Genomic DNA, 19,973 nt, shown 5'->3' on the forward strand with positions numbered 1-19,973 from the left:
CTCTCCCCTCCAATGTGTATTTTTTTAATATTAAAAAAAGGAATATGAACAATCCATCATGAGAATTTAAGAATAAATTTTCTAGAAAGAGAAGACTAAGAGAAGCTTAGATAATTATGAAAGAATTTGTGTATAAGAAGCATATAATCTATGGATATGAGCAGTAGGTTGAACATTTCCAACCAATGAACACCCTGGAAAATGAATGAAAAAAAGACATAAATCCATATTAAATATCAGAATGCCAAAGGTGATGAGAAAATTCTAAAATTTCAGAGGGGAAAGGAAACACAAAAAACAAAATCAAAACAAACCAAAAAAAAGAGAAAAAATAAAACAATTATCTCTAAATGGAGAATTAGAACAATACTGGAGTTCTTAGGAGCAGCATGAAAACAGGATGAACACTAAGAGTTAATGGAGCAATGGACTTTATGTTAAAAAGAATGATGATTTTCAACGAAGAATGATCAATCCAACAATCCAAATGGCCAAATATACCCAAAGGTGAAATCAAGGAAATTCATGTACAATAAACCTTCCCAGTACGATTCTGGAAATTATACTAGGATCTCCTTCAAAAATAAGGGACTGAACCAAGAGAGTTAAACATGACATGGAGAAAGCTGGAATATCCATCCAGCAAAGCCATGTAGGAAAGAAGGTAGATGGAAGGATGGTGGGGAGAACTATTTAAGAAAATAGGGAATTAATAAAATATTGATATTAATGAGTATTTGGAACATTTGGAAAGCACTGATGATATAGTAAAGAAGTATAATGAAGCAAATGTAATAAATGGGGTAGGAAGTCTTATTTTTAGCCGTATGAATTTATTCTTTGGGAAACTAAAATGTGTTTATAATTTATACATATAAATAAATACACAATACATATTTTGAGATGTAACTCTAATTCAGAATGGTGAAATATGAAATCACATTATCCAGGCCATGGGTTCAAGTTTGCTACCAACAGCAATGTTTGAACAATTGCATGAATCTTTTATTAAAAGTGTGAATCATTCTGAAGCTAAAAGTTATGCTTCTGGTGACCCAACCTGATTCACTCTGCATATAGCCAATTTGATGTGATTAAGAGTAGTGGCTGAGGCATCAGACTAATTGAACCATAAACTAGATCTAAAGTTGTTCAACCTTGGGCAAATGATAGAAACCCTGTTGCCTTAGTCTCATCACCTGTAAAAAGTAGGTGGTAGTTTCCTTCTCACAGTGTTGTCGTGAGGATTAAATGTGCTAATATAAGGGAAGTGCTTTGAACAGAGCCTATTATAATAAGTTATCACCCAATAGGGGAGTTGCAAAAGTTAGGTGAATACCGTATTTGAAAAATAAAAACTTAGAATATTGCCTAATACAGCACTATTAAAATACTAGCAATTCAATATAGTAGTTGCACTATAAAAGGAAAGGCAAGGTAACTGCCAAAATGTGAAAGCAATCCAGTCAGTCTATTTCTAATTCAAATAATTTGAGTTTTCCAGATTAAAATTTAATTGAAAACACTGATAAAGTACTACTAATAATACATCTTTTTGATAACTTCCACAGTTGCTCCACATGATCTTTGTGTCTGCATGTGTGGCAATGAAGCAAATTACATAGATATCACACACATCTTGACATAAGGATAAATTCTGACAAAATATGGTTTCCAGGAGTTCCCATTGCGGCCATTGGGTTATGAACCCAACTAGTATCCATGCGGATGAGGGTTCAATCCCTGGCTTCACTCAGTGGGTTAAGGATCCCACATTGCTGTGAGCTGTGGTGTAGGTCACAGACACAGCTTGGATCGGGCATTGCTCTGGCTCTGGCATAAATGGGCAGCTGCAGCTCTGATTCAACCCCTAGCCTGGAAACTTCCATATGCTGCAGAGGCGGCCCTAAAAAAAAGCAAAAAAACAAAAACAAAAAAAACAAAAAAACCCCACAAAAACCGAAAAACAAAACAACAACAATATGGTTTCCAGTAATTGGAGAATCATTGTGTCACATCGGTGCCTAATTTATTAGACATGAACCCAAAGCTCCACTGCTAATCACTGTCTGGCGATAAAAATGTAATGTTGAAAACTAGACATCACTTCTTAGTTAAATATTGGCAATATTGTTCACCATAACTTTACAAATGTTGCTTTGTAATCTATTTTCTGTTTAAGATACCCATTATTTGTCTTCAATTTTTGAATCAATAAATCATGAAATATCAAAGCGCCTCTGAAATTAGGGCTTATATAAAAAATTCATTTCCACTTTTCCTGAATCTGAACATAGAGACTTCAATGGTGCTAGACATTTAAATAATAAGATCAAAAGGAAATAATTCAGTTCTCAATGTATCTTGCATTTATCCTTAACTGTCTGTAACTGTCTGTAACTACTTTGAAAATGTCTTGTACACTTTCTCTGTATTCTTTTCTTTTGAAATTCTTATTTTATATGTACATATAAAAATGGATTTACAGATCCATTAATAATCATTTAATATCAGGCTAAAACTAAAATACTAACAATTTTAACAAAATAGATTATTAGCTACTGAATTTTTTTTAAAGTGTAGTATAATTCATTATATTTTATTGTGGTAAGAACAAACATACATAAAATCCATCCTTTTTGTAAATTTTTAAGTGGATAATATAGTATTATTCGCTATAGGCAGAATGCTGTAGAAGTTTGCTAGAATCCATTCATCTTGTAGAACTGAAACTTTGTAATCATTGAAGAGCAGCATCTCATTTTCTCTTTCCCCAGCTCCTGGCAACCCATATTCTATGCTGTTTTTGTGAGTTTAACTATTTTAATACCTTATATAAGTGGAATCAAGCCAGGTTTATCTAGTGACTGGCTTATTTCACTGAGTATAATGTCCTCCAGCTTCACCTGTGGTTTTGCCTCCAGGAGGGATTTCTTCTTTTTTAAACCTGAATATATTCCGTTGTAAATATATATCACATTTTCTTCACCCATTCATCTGTCAATGGGCATTTAGGATCATGTTTACAGTGAATAATGCTGCAATAACAAAGAGTGTGGATATACCTTTGAGAAACTCAGTTCAATTCTTTTGAAAATATACCCATAAGTGGTATTCCTCCATCATATGGTAGTTCTATTTTTATTTTTTAAGGAACTTCTACACTGTTTTCCAAAGGATAATTTCACATCACCATTATTTTACATCCCTAACAACAATTCACAAGGGACATGAATTCCAATTTTTCCACATCCTCCCCTACCAGCGATTTTCTTTAAAAAATAAAGTCATCTTAATAGGTGTTAAGTGATATCTCATTTTGCTTCTGATTAGTATTTCCAAGTTCATAAATGATATTGAACATCTTTTCATATAACTATTGGCCATTTATGTGTACTCTTTGGAGAACTGTCTATTCAAATTTTAAATCAAATTGCCCATTTTTAAAAATCAAATTGCCTGTGGAGTTTTTGCTATTGAGTTGTAGGAGTTCCTTATATATCCTCTTATCAGATATATGGTTTGCAGTTTGCTTCCTATTCTGTAGGTTGCCTTCTCACTCTGTTGATTGCTTATTTTGCCAAACAGAAGCTTTTTTGCTTGATACAATCTCATTTCTCTACTTTTCTTTGTACTTTTGGAAATATTAAAAAAAAAAAACAAAAAACTTCACTTAGACCAATGCCATGAAGCTTTTACCTATGTCTTCATCATAGTTTCAGTTCTTACATTTAAGTTTTTAATCCATTTTTAGTTGATTTTTGTGTGCATAATAAGGCAGAGGTCCAACTTTATTTTTTGCATGTGGATATACAGTTTTCCTTATGCCATTTGTTGAAGAGATAGTCTTTTTCCCATTGTGTATTCCTGGATCCCTTGACAAGGACCAGTTAAACTTACGTGCATGGATTTATTTCTGTGTTCTCTATTCTGTTCCAGTGGCCTATATTTTTATGTTGGGATGAAATAATTGTTTAAAATACATAAATCAATTAATGTTACATACCACATTAAAATAGTGAAGGATGAAAATTGCATAATCATTTCAATGGGAAAAAATCATTTGTCATAATTCAATATCCTTTAATGATGAAAAAAACAAATTATATGCAGAAGAAATTTATCTCAATATAAGAAAGACCATATTTGAAAAGTTCATAGCTATCATACTAAATGAAAAACTGGAAACTTGTTAAGATCAGGAAGAAGGCAAGGATCCCACTTTTGAAAATTTTTATTTGGCTAGTGCTGGAAGTCCTAGCCTAAGCAAATAGGCAGAAAGAAAGAGAGAGAGAAAGGGAGGGGAAAGGGAGAGGGCAAAGAAGAAGAAAATATATCCAAAGCTGAAAGAAAAATAAATGATTATGTTTGCATATGGTATAATTTTATATGCAGAAAACTCTAAAGATGTATGCTTACATTATTAAAATTAATGAATGAATTCATTAAAATCACAGGATATAAAATCAACATACAAAAATAAGTTTTATCACTATCAACAAACTATGTATAAAAAAATCTCATGATATCATCAAAAATAGTTAAAATATTTACTAATAATCTTAACAAAGGAGGTGAAAGACATATGTCCTGAAAATTATAAAACATTGATCAAAGAGATTAAGAAGATACAAATAAATGGAAAGACACTTTGTGCTCATAGTTTAGATTTAATATTGTTAAAATGACGATACTACTCAAAGTGATCTACAGATTCAATGTAATCCTTATCAAAATCCCAATGACATTTTGTTAGAAAAATAGAGAAAAAAATTCTAAAATCCATAGCAAACCAAAAAAAAAAAAGAAAGAAAGAAAAACCAGAATAACCACAACAATTGTGAAAAAGAAGAACAAAGCTGGAGGTATCATGTTTCCTGATTCCAAAATATCTTAGAAAAGTACAAATTTTAAGCCAGTAGTGTACTGCTAATAGCTCAATTTCTTTAATTTTTGCTTTTTTTTTTTTTTAAATCTTATATTCTTAGAGCATAGTGTAGTATTAGCTTCCACAACACTGATCACTTGATGCCCTAGAAATGAAAAGCTAATAAATTGTTTTTCTCCCCTGAAGAGATACTCTGGTATTTAGCCTTGGTCACTATATAAGTGGATTGGTGTTCTTGGGGGACATTATGGAAGACTCAAGGTATCATCTTAGTACAACATCTCACCCTTCAGAATTAAGAGATGGCAGCTGTGATTTGGTGAAACTTCCTCTCTCAGAAAACCCCAAAAAGAGTGTCTCTCATGTGTCTGTGTTCTAAAACTTAGACTTTACAGAGAGTGGATGCCTAAGACCAGGGAAAATCAAGCAAACAAGGAAAAATAAAACAAAAAATATGGGTAAAGCAACCCACTGGAGAATGATACCAATCAGCAGACAAGCCCTAGCTTAGTGACCTAAAAATCACAGATTAGAAGGAAGCCACCCTCCTGGGCCTGAGTCTATAGAATCTATAGACAAGATAATAAAGGAAACTATACCTGCAAAACATATAATTTTCTTTGATTTGTAACTTCTCAGTTGGATAGGATTAAGGGAACAGCCCTAACTGCTATCCAAAACTTCAAAGGCATGAGCTTCTACTGAATGTGGCCCCAGGTTCTATACCCTACAGAAGTAAGAGAACTTGGAACTAAATCTCAGCCCTGGCCTGCATTAAGGACTCTCATTTGCCAGATGGACTTCTGGCCAGTTGCTAAATCTTTACAAGCAAGGGCATCAAACTCTTTCCTGAAATTTATCTTCTCACTGCTTCTTTAATACCACACACCCATAATTCGTAAGGGTACGAGGCAAAATTGCCCTTCACCAAGTTTTCCATCTATCTTTTATATCAAATAGGAGTCAGATTTGTGGCTGTAATATTCTGAATATTCCTGTGCTCCTGGAGCACTGTGTCTCTTGCTGTCTGCCCACTTTTCATCTGGTTTCTTTTCTGTCTCCTCAGCTGGGTCATAAAATAAATTCATGAGTAACCCCATCTAGCTATAACTCACTCTCTCTTAGACTTTTAATCCTTTTTTATCTTTTAATCTGCAGTATATTTTATGACTGGCTTACAACTTGAAAGCCTTTGAAAATGTACTATATATGAAAAATTTCTTATAACAATATTATTCACCAAAATATTGAAAAGGAATAATTTTAGTGTAATGGGAGAAAACTCATAATAAATAATAGAATTATAAACGTATTAAGAGATATAGCTTTCATCTGGAAATAATGGCGTAGTTAATTCTATCTTTGTTATCAAGCATGTATTTTAAACTATCATCAAATTTTATCAATTTAAGTAACAGAAAAGCCTCCAAGTTATCAGCATATATTGTGCAGGTAATAACTTAAGTTCAATATACCATATAGTATGCATTGAAATTATAGTTTCATAATATAATTTTTAATCTTACTTTTTATGTGTTTCTCTGAAAAGTTCAAAGAGGTTAATAAACAGATTATTATAACATAGTGATAATGCATATGTTATTTTCCTTTTTTGATGAGATTTAAAACTATGTCCAGCTTTTAAATTTTTTTCTAAATGAAAATATACATCTCTTTGAGAAAGATAACTATAACTTTTTCAAATTCAAATCTTATTTTCCATTTTGAGGAGAGAAACTTACATGAAACGAAAACTTAATAGAAAATTTGTTGAAATAAAGTTGATAAATCTATCAAAGTTTAATCTCATCAACTATCAATTTAACAAGTGGTTTTGCTTAGAAAATACAACATGTGTTTGTATTATGGAATCTAAAGACATCTATTCCAAACCTTCCATTTTATAGATGAATAAAATGAAATCAGATTATTTGTGTTCTTCATTGCAATTGGTTCATAAACCGAAAGAATTTGGATTCAAAATCATATGAAATCTAGTAAAGTTTGATTTTCTTTTCATTGTGGTACATTTCTACCTTGATTCATTGGATCACAATGATCTAGCAGAACAAATCCAGCTGATCACTGGACAGCACAGAGGTTGGAGGGTTCCTACTCTCCATGGAGTTGAAAATCCAGGTTTAATTTGTAGTTGGCTCTCCATACAAAACTGTGTTTAATAAAAGTCAACTGTACTGTGGGTGTCCATGTCTTTTATTTCTTTAATAATCACTAAAGCTAAACTTTGGCCTAAAGCGCTGTAATATTTTACCACAGCAGTACAACAAATTCTTAATGTTCTATCTCAGTACTATACAGAAATAACACACCTTTATTAGCTAATATTATTTAAACATAATGGCTATAATCACTGCCACTTTATAGCTGAACATACTTACTATCAATGTACATGTGGATCTGTGGGCACTTTTGCCAATATTGTAAAGTTATGTGGCATCCTTCTGTCTTTGACTTTGGGAAATAATCAATAGTCAGCATCGCTTGATTCCAGGAGTTCCCTGGTGGCTCAGTAAGTTAAAGATCTGGCATCATCACTGCTATGGCTTGGGTCACTACTGTGGCTCGGGCACGGCCAAAAACAAACCAAAAAAGAATCACCTATTCCAGGTAATGTGAATTAATGTAATAAGTGTAATAAGTGCTACCCTTCATTATAATGAATTTTCCCTAGATACTACCCCAATACAGTCCTTACTTTTACAGAAGTTTATTCTCTTTCTTGAAACTGAGAGTGGAATCATAGATGCCTCCGTAGACTTAGCAGGGCTTATGTGTCAAGATCACTAACACACCAACAATTGATTTCTTATATTCTTTTGGCATTATCATTAAGAGTTCTCATGCCACTTTTGATTTGAAGCTGCTCCTTTGATTTCCATAAGAGACAGCAAAACAGCCTCACTGCCGTAAATGCTGAGACACGGGGAGATTGAGTTTTTGGCCCGAGTCAAGAGGTATAATAAAGGCTTCACTGGAAACTTGTATCATCAGGTGACTAAAAATATTTTCTAAGCCAAACTCATTTATTTTTTATTAACTTACTCAAGAAGAATTTATTAAGTACCAAACTCCGTAGTTAGTATTGGAATTGAAAAAAGAACAGTAAGCAGTCTTCATTCTGTATGTCATGCTTGCTGCTTGTGGAGGCATGAGAGACTTGCTATGATGCTTTGTGAACATATGGAAATGAGTTTCTGGAAGAAAAGCTTTTATGTCCAATCTTTAATTTGGGCTGTATTTCAGTTGGGTGAAAGCAGATGTTTCTGATATCCACAGCACTATCTATAAAGAGCAGGGTCTGATGTGGCATTATGTCTCAGGAAAGTAATATTGTACTGAGGGATCATTGAGTACACAGGAAGTGTCACAAGAGACAAACCTGGAAATGTAGGTAGAGACAAACTCATAAAGAACAATAGAGATGTGTTGAGGACAAGATCAAATTTGCATTTTTAAAAGATGAATGTGGCTTTCAGTACACACGGAAAATGGTAGGTGGTTATGACCGATAACAGGGAGATTATTAAATACCCTAAAACCATAATCCAGGTAAGAAGCAGTAAAATTTTGAAGAAAAGTAGTGGCAGAATGAAGAGGAGGAACATATGTTAGCCGTATTTAGTCAATAAAGGGGACTGGGTGGGATGCTAAAAATAAGGGATTTTTAAAAATTGTTTAGAATGTAACCAAGCAATTGGGTGAAATGTTGGTCAAGTTAACTGGTAAGTTTTGTTATTTAAACAAACTGAAAAATATAAATGATTGTCCAGTCACTGGCACCTGGGGCAAATATGAGTGAGATTGTAAAGTTAGACTTATAGGGTGAGAGACAAAAGTTGAGGTACATGAACCTTTAAAGGGCAGGGAGAGGAAAAGCGTGTGGAAGGAAGACTAAGACATGGTGATCAAGGAAAAAAGGAGAGAAGTAAGAATACATGATGTTGAGGAAAACAACCATAGTTAGAGACAATCTGAAGAAAGAGGTTTGCATTAACCAATTAGATACCTCTAAAGAAGACAGGTAAACACAAGGAGCCCCTTTCTCTGGTGGTAGGAAAGATCACTTAATCAGAAGCAGAGTCTGAAAGCTGAAGGAATGCAATAGTGGGCCTGAAATGTGCTAATGGGTCACACTAGGCTCAGGAGAAAGCAAAATTTCAATTAAGTGAAGGAGCCGATGGAAGTATTCTGTGGAAGTGTGACAATGAATGAGTCTGTCTATAGTACTCCCAGTGGTAGACTGGATTATGGGAAGTGACTGGGAAGCAGACAATAGTGGAAAATTCCAGAAAGATGGTTTACATATATAGCTTAATGCATACTTTGCAGACTCTTTATGGAATTCAGATATATGTTTCCAGTTCTTGGATGAGAGATCCGGAGCTGCTATCCAAAAATGAGTTGGTAGAGCTCTAATTTTTGTTGAACAGTAAAACATGTTTCCTAGAGGAGAGGTTTTGAGAAACTGAAAGCTTAAGATTTAGAATGAAAAAAAAAAAACAGATGGATATTAGAGTATGAACAGTCTTTTTTGTTTGTTTATAATCACTTTTCGTTTTTCTTTTTTTTATTATTCAATGAATGTAGTACATTTATAGTTGTACAGTGATCATCGCAGTCTTGAAAGAGTTCAAGCTGTGTGTAGTGATTCAAAACACACCACCAAAGGATTTAGACAGAGCCTTGATACATTTAAAATCCAGTCACCGAAAGACTAAACTGCAGTAATGAAAAAGTTATTTAGAAAAGAGGTAAGATTTGAAACAGTGAAATCTTAGCCCACCATTACAAAGTTGAGGAATTTGAACAACCATTTTGATGTGGGCACTCTATGTGCCATTTATTATGCAAAGCAACTCACATACATTAACTCATAAATGAATTCCATGAGGTTCCTACTATTTATACACCCATTTTTGATTTGAAATAATAGAGTCTTAGCATGTTTAAGTGACTTGCCAACATCTGGTTAATTTAGAAGTAACAGAAAACTCCAGTCCATCTCCAAGTATAAAATCTCACAATAAAAGGGACATATGGCCTCAAATCATCAAAATGCTTGGAGGTTGAGCTATAGGCAGTTGGGATCAATACTCCCCATTACCATTCTTGTGATTTTCAAGTGTGTGTAGTCTCTTGTGTATGACTGTCTCTAGTCATGTGTCCTCTAACATGTAGAAATAACTACAGAAGAACAAGGCATTTGTAGAAAAAGAAACAAGTGATTTCCTAGAAGATTCCATAAAATCTCTACTCTGGTTTTATTTCTTGAAATGGGTTATATTTACATTCCTTAGCTCATCATTATTAACCAGAAAAAAGTTTCAGGTTTATTAGTTTAGACGTGTGCTAGATGCTTCCTTTGGAGTCAAGCTCTTTCTAATATATATTTAAATATGAGGGAGACAGTGGAATATGATATGTATGTGAATGGTTCCTACGATTAATTTTTTTTCAGAGAATTACTACATTATCCACTAAAATTAAATTATTATCCTACAGAATTGAAATAATTTGCAAGAGCTCTTTTATCTATTTAATTACAGAACTAGTTATATAATTCAATACATTTGACTTCTGGTATAAACACACATATACATATATCCACCCCCAAGAATATATATACATGCATACATACACAATTTGTATTTTCCCTCATACTAAAACTAGATAGATAGAATGATAAATGAATAGAGAGATAGATGTAGATAATAGATGATAGACAGATAGATAAATATTTCTTGCATTTTATGTGGCAGAATCATCCAATCAAATAAAAACAAATAATTTCAAGTGTATTGGGTGTTTTAAATAAACTCTAATTAAATAATCTTTACTATTTTGGCTAAATACATCCAGACCGGAAGTGATTTCTTTATCCTTTAAGAATATGATGCTACACAGCAAAAATACAAAGCTTACTGAATTATAGCTGAGGATGAATGAATGAATGAATTCCAAACTCATCCGTTTTATTATGATTTCTATAGAATTTCTTGACAACATCTATGAAAAAAACTTCTAAGTTGCATCAACTACAAAGGAGATAACATCACACCATCACTAGAAGTCAGAGTTAATTATGTGTTGCAGGGAGCCAGCATTAGAATTTGTATTGGTGTTTGTATAGAATTCTTGGCATACAACACAGAGATAAAGTGCTCATAAAAATGGATTCACTTAGCCATCAAAGCACATTTGAATCACAAGGTGTAAATACGTATAGTCTAAAATATTTAGGGAATATAGAGGAGGAAAGTTTTATAACCTTAGAGTGCTTTTGGATCATTGGACTGAATAACAAATCATAAGTTGATGTCCCAACATTACATGTGCCAGGGGATACTCTGAGGCCAGGCTGAGCAGAGTTGAAGTTGGAGGCAGAGAAAAGCCAAATTGGCTGCCTGCTCTGATTTTAGAAATACGGTTCAAGGGAGCATCACCTCCCCTCCAGGGGATTTTTATGGCATATGTCTCTCTTGCTTGCTTGCTTGCTTGCTTGCTTTTTGGGGCCACACCCATAGTATACGGAAATTCTCAGGCTGGGAGTCGAATTGGAGCTACAGCTGCCAGCCTACACCACAGCCACAGCAATGCAGGATCCAAGTCATGTCTGTGACCTACACCATAGCTCACAGCAACGCCAAATCTTTAACCCACTGAGCAAGGGCAGGGATCAAACCTGAGTCCTCATGGATATTATTCAGGTTGGTTACTGCTGAGCCACAATGGGAACTCCCCACATGTCTTTTCTAATCCTTAAAAGTTCTGATTATTTCAAGCAGATTTAAAAAGTATGCAAACTTTTCATTCCTATGTCTCTAGTAAAGTGGTCCAATATCATCATAGTCTACTTGTTTGCATATTTAATATTTATAAATTTAGAACATATTTCTAAAAATCACATTTTTTCCTAACATACAGGTGATAAAATCCAATATTCAATTAATATTCAAATATTAAGGTATGGGACACGAAGACAGTGATGCTAGTGTTATACATTTAGGAGGTAGCCTCTCTGTGGTGCAGGAGTACATATGTATTTATTTTATTTTAACTAGCACATACTGTCTGGAAAACTCATAATTTCTTTATAAATATTAACTCATTTAATACTTCTAGAAAATGAATACTCTCTTCTTCACTTTTTTTGCATATAAGGAAACTAAAACAGAGGATAAGTAATTTGCTTGAGATCACACAGTGTACTAGTAGTCCGCCTAAGATTCAAGCCTAAGCATTAAGGTTCTGGAGACAAAGATGGTAAACACAATGGCAAGCAATGCAGCCTCTCCTAACTGAAGAAAGGGCCTAAGAAAATTATGTAGGACTGGCTTCTCAGTCACAGCTATTCATCAGACTTACCTGCAGAGATTTTCAAGCATTTCTGGTAATTGGCACATACAAGAACAAGTAAATTGGACTTTTTGATAAGGGCCGCAGGAATTGGTATCCTTAATAATCCTTGCAAATGTCTTTTTATGCAGCTGTGGTTAAAGATACAGAGTCTAGAGGAGCCATTTAAGAATTTAAGGGGCAAATATAGGAAGAGAGTCTATACAAGGACCTTAAGAGCCAAGTGTTCATAAGCAGTGCAATGAAATCTAAAGTAAAATTGATTAAAAAACCTAATTCCTTTACAGACTGAGCTCACCTGCTGTGTGTCTAGCTTGCTTTTACTTTATAATTAAACTGCATTAGCAGAACTCATGTTTCAGCATTGTACATGATCTGAGCCCTTTCCAAGATGTCACAAGTGTGCATACATCCTCACTCACTCCCCTGTCCGGCTCAATTTGGAAAATGTCTCATTTATCTGCTGCTTCATGTCTTCTTTTTTTTATGGCCGCATTTGTGGCATGTGGAAGTTCTGCTGGATCCTTAACACACTGAGCCATGTTGGGAACTCTGCTTAATGTTTTCTTTTATGTAATAAAATATAGATTTATTTTCCAATCCTATTTGAAAATAAAACGTGTTATATTTATCATTCTATACTTTTTTAACTCTAACTATTATTTCTTGATAATAACACAGTGTATACATAAGGCAAAAGCAAAGAGAAAATCCGCCACATTAAATTTTTATTTATTTTCCTGTTTATGCTTCTGTCCTGAGAAGGGTTAATAATAGTGTATTCAGCAAATAATTTTTTATAATATTTTTACTTCCCTCAGGTTTGTGCTCCATATTATGGATAAATCTTGCTCGTGTGCTTTTTAATTTTATTTTTATTTTGCTTTTTAGGGCTGCACCCGTGGCATATGGAGGTTCCCAGGCTAGGGGTCCAATCAGAGCTATAGCTGCCAGCCTACACTACAGCCACAGCAACATAGGATCCGAGCAGAGTCTGTGACCTACACCACAGCTCATGGCAATGCCAGATCCTTAATCCACTGAGGGAGGCCAGGAACCAAACCCATAACCTCGTGGTTCCTAGTCGGATTCGTTTCCGCCACACCATGACGGGAACTCCATCATGTGCTTTTTTAAATGTAATGTCACTCATTTCTGATTCTTCTTTCTTAAATGAGAATAACAATGTACATTAGAAATCCAAGACAAATTAAACTCCCGAATTAGTATTTAAAAATACTCTAAAAGGAATCTTTATATATATATATATATATATATACACACATACTGGGTCACTTGTGGTACAGCAGAAATTGTCAGAATATTATAAATATATTATAATAAAAGGAATGTGTGTATATATGTGTGTGTGTGTATATACACACCAGGTATATACACACCAGGTAACTTTGCTGTACAACAGAAATTGTCAGAATATTGTAAATATACTATAATAAAAATATTTTTTAAAAGACTCTAAAGGCTATGACTAGCTTCCAAGTTGCCATTTAGAGTATTATGTGCTGTATTTGTGTCTTTTGTGTTTATATATGAGTATTAGAAGTATCCACCAAAAAGCATTTACTTGGGACATAATTCATGACAGACAGGAGACATACAAAAATGAATATGGAAAGGCTACTGATGTAAAAGATTTTGCTATCCATGAGAATAGCACACGATGGATAGAGTTTTAAAAAATCAAAATATACTAAGGCTGATGGGAGCACATACAAGCAGACAAATTGACCTCTGCTTGGGAGCAGAAAAAGAAGGATTCACAAAAGTGATGGTAAAACTGGGACATCCAGAGTGAGTAGTATTTTTCCAGCCGGTGGAAACGAATGTCTGCCAGATAGCAGGATCACCTGAGCAAGAGCACAGAGGCAAAAAGAGCCTCAAATAAATACTAAATGAGTATGTGCAATCACTGCATTGGTCTCTGGCAGCACAGAATTAGAAATTAATCTGGGAGGGCTATTGAAACCCATTCATATCATGCTATTCATAGCATGTCAATGAATTTAGACAATATTTCCTTTGGTAGGAGTAGAAATCCATTAGAAGTTCTTTTCTTCTCTCATTCTAATTTTTTTTTTGTCTTTTTTTTGCCATTTCTTGGGCCGCTTCCGCGGCATATGGAGGTTCCTAGGCTAGGGGTCTAATCAGAGCTGTAGCCACCAGCCTACGCCAGAGCCACAGCAACGCAGGATCCCAGCCGCGTCTGCAACCTACACCCCAGCTCACGGCAACGCCGGATCGTTAACCCACTGAGCAAGGGCAGGGAGTGAACCCGCAACCTCATGGTTCCTAGTCGGATTCGTTAACCACTGCGCCACGACGGGAACTCCCTAACTAATTTTTTAATGAATGACAGTAACATGATCAATCTTGTGTTATTGGACAATGATCCTGATGCTCTTGTGTAAAAGAAGCTGGAAGAGGAAGCTATTAGAATGCTTTTGAAACTTGCAATTGTGAGAGTAAGAATCTAAACCAGCTGAGACAATTGCAGGAGTGATAAAAAGCAAAGGATATATTCAATGAATAGAATGTCCTTTTACATCTGGAACATTAAAAAAAAAATAGAAGTCAAATTCAATATAATCCGTTTAGGTTTATGACATATTTCTAATAATTTTTTATGTAATACCCTAAATGAAAAAATAACAGAATATTAAACTGTCATGCCAGAAGTGGTATTTAACAATAAATAATTGCATAGCACATTTTTTAAAATTATATGTTGAGAATAGTACCAGTTGCACGGTGTGAACCACTGAATAGTTCTTGATTGAAAGAAGAAATGAATGAATCAACAGATTAATGCATACTTTAGCTTAAATCAGGAGGTAGTTGGACTCAGTTCTATATTCACCTCTATCATTTTGTATGAGAATAGCTTTTAGTATCAATAACAATGATTTTAACATCATTGGGCTTCGATTCTTTCTGAAAATGCAGACATTGGGTCAGATTATTTCTAAAATTCATTCCCATTGAAAATATTAATCTTAATGAAATCAAGTGTGACTATCACACTTTGCACATGCAAGCAGAAGTTGGCCATGTGTGGTTTCATTATGAACGAAAGCACCAAAACCCACATTATGCTCATTGAATAGAACTCGGGGAGAAGAGAGAATGTAAATTCTCTGAAATTCAACATTTGGAGTTCCTGTTGTGGCTCAGCAGGAAGAAACCTAAATAATATCCATGAGGATGTGGGTTTGATCCCTAGCCCCACTCAGTGGGTTAAGGCTCTGGTTTAGCCATGAGCTGTGGTGTAGGTTGCAGACGTGGCTCAAATTTTGTGTGGCTGTGACTATGGTGTAGGCTGACACCTGTAGCTCTGATTCAACCCCTAGCCTGAGAACTTCCATATGCCATGGGTGTGGCCCTAAAATGAGAAGAAAAAAAAAAGAAAAAAGAAAAAAAGAAGAAAGAAAAAAGAAAAGAAATTCAACATTTAGAGTGCTTACACTGTCATACTGGATTTGGTGATAGGAGAATATACTCCTGGATGACTGCTACAAACAAGAAGATTACTCCAGTTTTTGTGGATGTCATTGACTATATATATATTTTTTTATTTTACGATTTTTATTTTTTCCATTATAGTTGATTTACAATGTTCTGTCAATTTCTAATGTACAGCAAAGTGACCTATGTAAGTGAGGCCAGGGATCAAACCCACAACCTCATGGTTCCTAGTCAGATTTGTTTCTGCTGAGCCATGATGGGAAATCCATAGAATTGGGCATTATTTAATATTTGTAGACTTTACCTGTATGAAACATGTGTGATGACGTGATAATAAAGATTCAGGTGAGTGATTTTTCTGGGGAAAAAAAATCCCTACCCCGAAAAGGGGAATTCACTCTTGCAGTGGTTCATTCCTATAGCATTAAGGGGGACATAGTTTTGATGAATCCTTAATGCAGGTCCCTAACACCTATAGTTATTTGTCAGATAATTATTAATGATGTTGCAAATGTTGTTGCATGATGATGAATAATATTAGTTATTTTTCCTGACATCTTAGGAATGTTTGCCTACTTTCTTTCTAGTAGTTTACTTTCCTGGGAAAAGCTGTTATAATAAAACATATGTTTCATCTGTTGATAAACTAGAATTTACCAATGCATCTGAAGGTAAACATTTGACACTGAATGTCTACTGAAAGTTATGATTTCTTACTTTTTTCAGCATCCTAACCCTTCATTTAACAAAAAATTAGAGGTGAACAGAGGGTTCATTCTCTTAACTTTTAGAGCGAACCTTTGAGTTTGCTCCTGGTTTGCACTGCCTTAAGGGAAAGGCCTGAATGAGTAAATGGAGTAATTCTGCATTCCCCAAAATGGTAGTTATATTGAAGAGATGAAGCGTGTTCTGGCCATTGTATAACTTTGGATGTACCTATCACTCCCTTTATTCTCAGTGGACATTTCCTTCCTTTGTCAGCAACATATTATTTTATTTATACCAATTTTGATAATTTGATCTTTGTTCTCAACTCAGAATAATAGCATTGAATGGACATTAAGAAGAGATACTCCCTTAAAACAGTTCTTAGATAAAGATGTAATTATGACTGTTAATATAGAAGACAAACATTTTGATAAAAAATCTCCCATCAACATCTCTTAGTACATAAAAAATATGGCCAAGTGTTAAATAGAGAAAAGCTACAGATCATTTGGATTGTCTTTAAAGTTTTCCTATATCAGTGAACACTTAGTCTAATTCAGTCTTAAGGCATAAATGATCTTCTCTAGGTAGAATTGCAATTATTTTCGGTTCTTCATATTCTCAAATATTCTCTCCTAACTAAAGGCTTCCTAAACTAGTGTGTGTTAATTTTTCAATTGCAACTGCAATTACTCACACCTTCTAAAGTTCAGTAAGCCTTTAAACCTTTTAGCTCTTCTATTGATATCCTAATCATGCAATTAAAGCATCTACAGTAAGCAGATGAGCTAATGCAAGCTGTGTCAAGTTTTCTTTGGTGTACAGATCAATAAAGCTCTTGTAATGACTTTCAGGTCAATGATCTAGCTAATGGGAATGGACAAGGCTTTTAAAATAGATATTTAAAATAGATATCCTTTGTACTAACAGCTAATATTGTTGTCCAACATTTTGGTTATGATAGTTAAGTTATTCTCAGAGACATTGCATACTCACAGAATTAAATAATGACAAATTTGATAGAAAAATGGAGTCCAGAGACAAGGAACATAATCCTGAACTCTGTAAAACAAAGATGCTAGAGTCCTATTGTCTTATTTTCCAGGTGCATATGTACTCCAGGTCAAGGCCACAGATGCAGATGACCCAACCTATGGAAACAGTGCCAGAGTGGTTTACAGCATTCTTCAGGGACAACCTTATTTCTCTATTGATCCCAAGACAGGTAAATTTTTTATTAGAGACATTATCACCTCCCCTTCAAATATTTAAACTTTAATTAAATCTTGGCATGGGAAGTTGCCTATTTTAACAATGCAATAAAGATTCAGGGTACTGCAGATTAAGCAAAGGAAGATAGGATCTTACCTTGCATCTGCAGAACTATTTCCTTCAGGTTGAACTTGGTATAAATAAAAACCTTTTCATATACATGTGTCAAGCCCAAATTTCTTAGATTATCTGTATTATTTATCTTAAATTTTCAAAAGTCTAGCATATTTTTTTTTGTTTTCTTCAGGCTTAAATAGCTATTAATCTCACTTTTTCTGGGTTGGATCAACTATATTTAGTTTTGGGGCCTTATCAGCTCAGGATTATGGAGTTTGTATTCCTATCTCTATTAAGGGTTATGGATGATGAATTTGGATAAATCTAGATTTGTGCTTCTAGTAGGGGAATGAAAAGAGCTGACAAACTTGAAACACCCAAGATCACTGATTCTTCTGGTGAATGTTTTTGAAATCAGTCTGATTTTTTTTATTTGTCTCTTGTCTTTTTAAGGCTGCACCCACAGCATATGGTGGTTCCCAGATTAGGGGTCGAATAGGAACCCTACACCACAGCCACAGCAATGTGGGAGCCAAGCGACATCTGCAACCTACACCACAGCTCATGGCAATGCCGGATCCTTAACCCGCTGAGCAAGGCCAGGGATCGAACCCACATCCTTACAGATACTAGTCATGTTCATTAACCGCTGAGCCATGACAGGAACTCCGAAGCCAGTCTGATTTTTAAGTCAAACCATTTGAGTTCCAGTTTTCAAAGCCTGATACATAAGAATCAATGGGAAATAGAGGAAGGGCAGGATAACATGCAGGGAGATTTTATATTCCCTTTAAAATGAAATGATGTGCCCCTGTTTCTAGAGAATCTGTTTTGGAATGCGGACAGTTTTTGAGGAGATCCGGTCAAGCCGGCCAGTGATCAAAGTAGGTGTTCCATGGCAGAGTTAAAGCAGACACGTCAAAATGACAGTTGTTTTATCAACTCTTATATAATACATTATAACATACCGCATATTATATTCAAAACTATTTATCATTTTAGTTTAAAATAATGGAATTCATTGTTAAATAAGGTATTTTTAAATATTTGTAAATTGATCTTTAAAGAACTACATTGATTTGAAAGGTATTCTTTTCTGACACTATACAAGCTAACGTCTTAAAGATTTCAAAATTTACACTTCCTTAGAATTGTGAGCTGAAATCTGAAATACTGATTAGATATAGTTTAATTAATAATTAAGCATGTATTGAAGTTCCTCTCATGGCTCAGCAGTTAACGAACCCGACTCGTATCCATGAGGATATGGGTTTGATCCCTGGCCTCACTCGGTGGGTTAAGGATCCAGCATTGCTGTGAGCTGTGGTGTAGGTCTCAGATGTGGCTTGGATCCAGCTTTGCTGTGGCTGTGGTGTAGGCCGGCACCTACAGCTCTGATTCGACCCCTAGCCTGGGAACCTCCATATGCCGTGGGTATTGCCCTAAAAACAAAAACAAAAAAATTAAGCATGGATTGATGTTGCCTGGAAATAAAAGGTCAATTAAGTGGAAATAAAGAACCTGCCATTCTCTCATCACTTTTCACCCTCATCGTCAAGCCAAAAGGGGGGCAGAGGCCATCAAATAATTAATGGAATAAGGCTAAGAATTATTCTCTTTTGTAAACCTAAAGAAGAGTAGATCATAGGAAGGACAGCATTAATCTGTTAGAAGGGGACATCAGGGCTGAAGAAAATCCAGAAAGGTTAGAACATAGGAGCTCTTTTGGTTTGGAATTAGGGTCAGAAACCAAAAGCCAGGAGTTCCCGTCGTGGTGCAGTGGTTAACGTATCCGACTAGGAACCATGAGGTTGCGGTTCGGTCCCTGCCCTTGCTCAGTGGGTTAACGATCCGGCGTTGCCGTGAGCTGTGGTGTAGGTTGCAGACGCGGCTGGGATCCTGCGTTGCTGTGGCTCTGGCGTAGGCTGGTGGCTACAGCTCCGATTCCACCCCTATGCCGCGGGAGCGGCCCAAGAAATAGCAACAACAACAAAAAGACAAAAAAAAAAAAAGAAAAGAAACCAAAAGCTAGAGTGTCAAATGTTAAGAGTGAGTGCGTGATGGGGAGACTATAACTACAATGCTAGTTATTTTTAAGTAGATAATGAGGACAAGAGAATAAAATGTTTGGCAATATAAATATTAAGAAATTTTCGTGGTTGTCTTTGTTTACCTTTGGGAAAATCAT

At 34.9% G+C, this 19,973-nt stretch overlaps 1 protein-coding gene across 1 annotated transcript in view; it reads left to right on the forward strand.

Annotated features, from left to right (window-relative positions):
- CDH12 (cadherin 12) overlaps positions 1-19,973 on the forward strand; it is a 285,184-nt gene that overhangs the window by 163,812 nt on the left and 101,399 nt on the right. Inside the window, exon 3 of the mRNA XM_047754076.1 lies at positions 17,562-17,681. Within this exon, the coding sequence (XP_047610032.1) occupies positions 17,562-17,681 (120 nt within the window). The remainder of the gene's footprint in view (positions 1-17,561; positions 17,682-19,973) is intronic.

The sequence above is a fragment of the Phacochoerus africanus genome, chromosome 1, assembly GCF_016906955.1.
Source record: "Phacochoerus africanus isolate WHEZ1 chromosome 1, ROS_Pafr_v1, whole genome shotgun sequence".
Classification (NCBI taxonomy): Eukaryota; Metazoa; Chordata; class Mammalia; order Artiodactyla; family Suidae; genus Phacochoerus; species Phacochoerus africanus.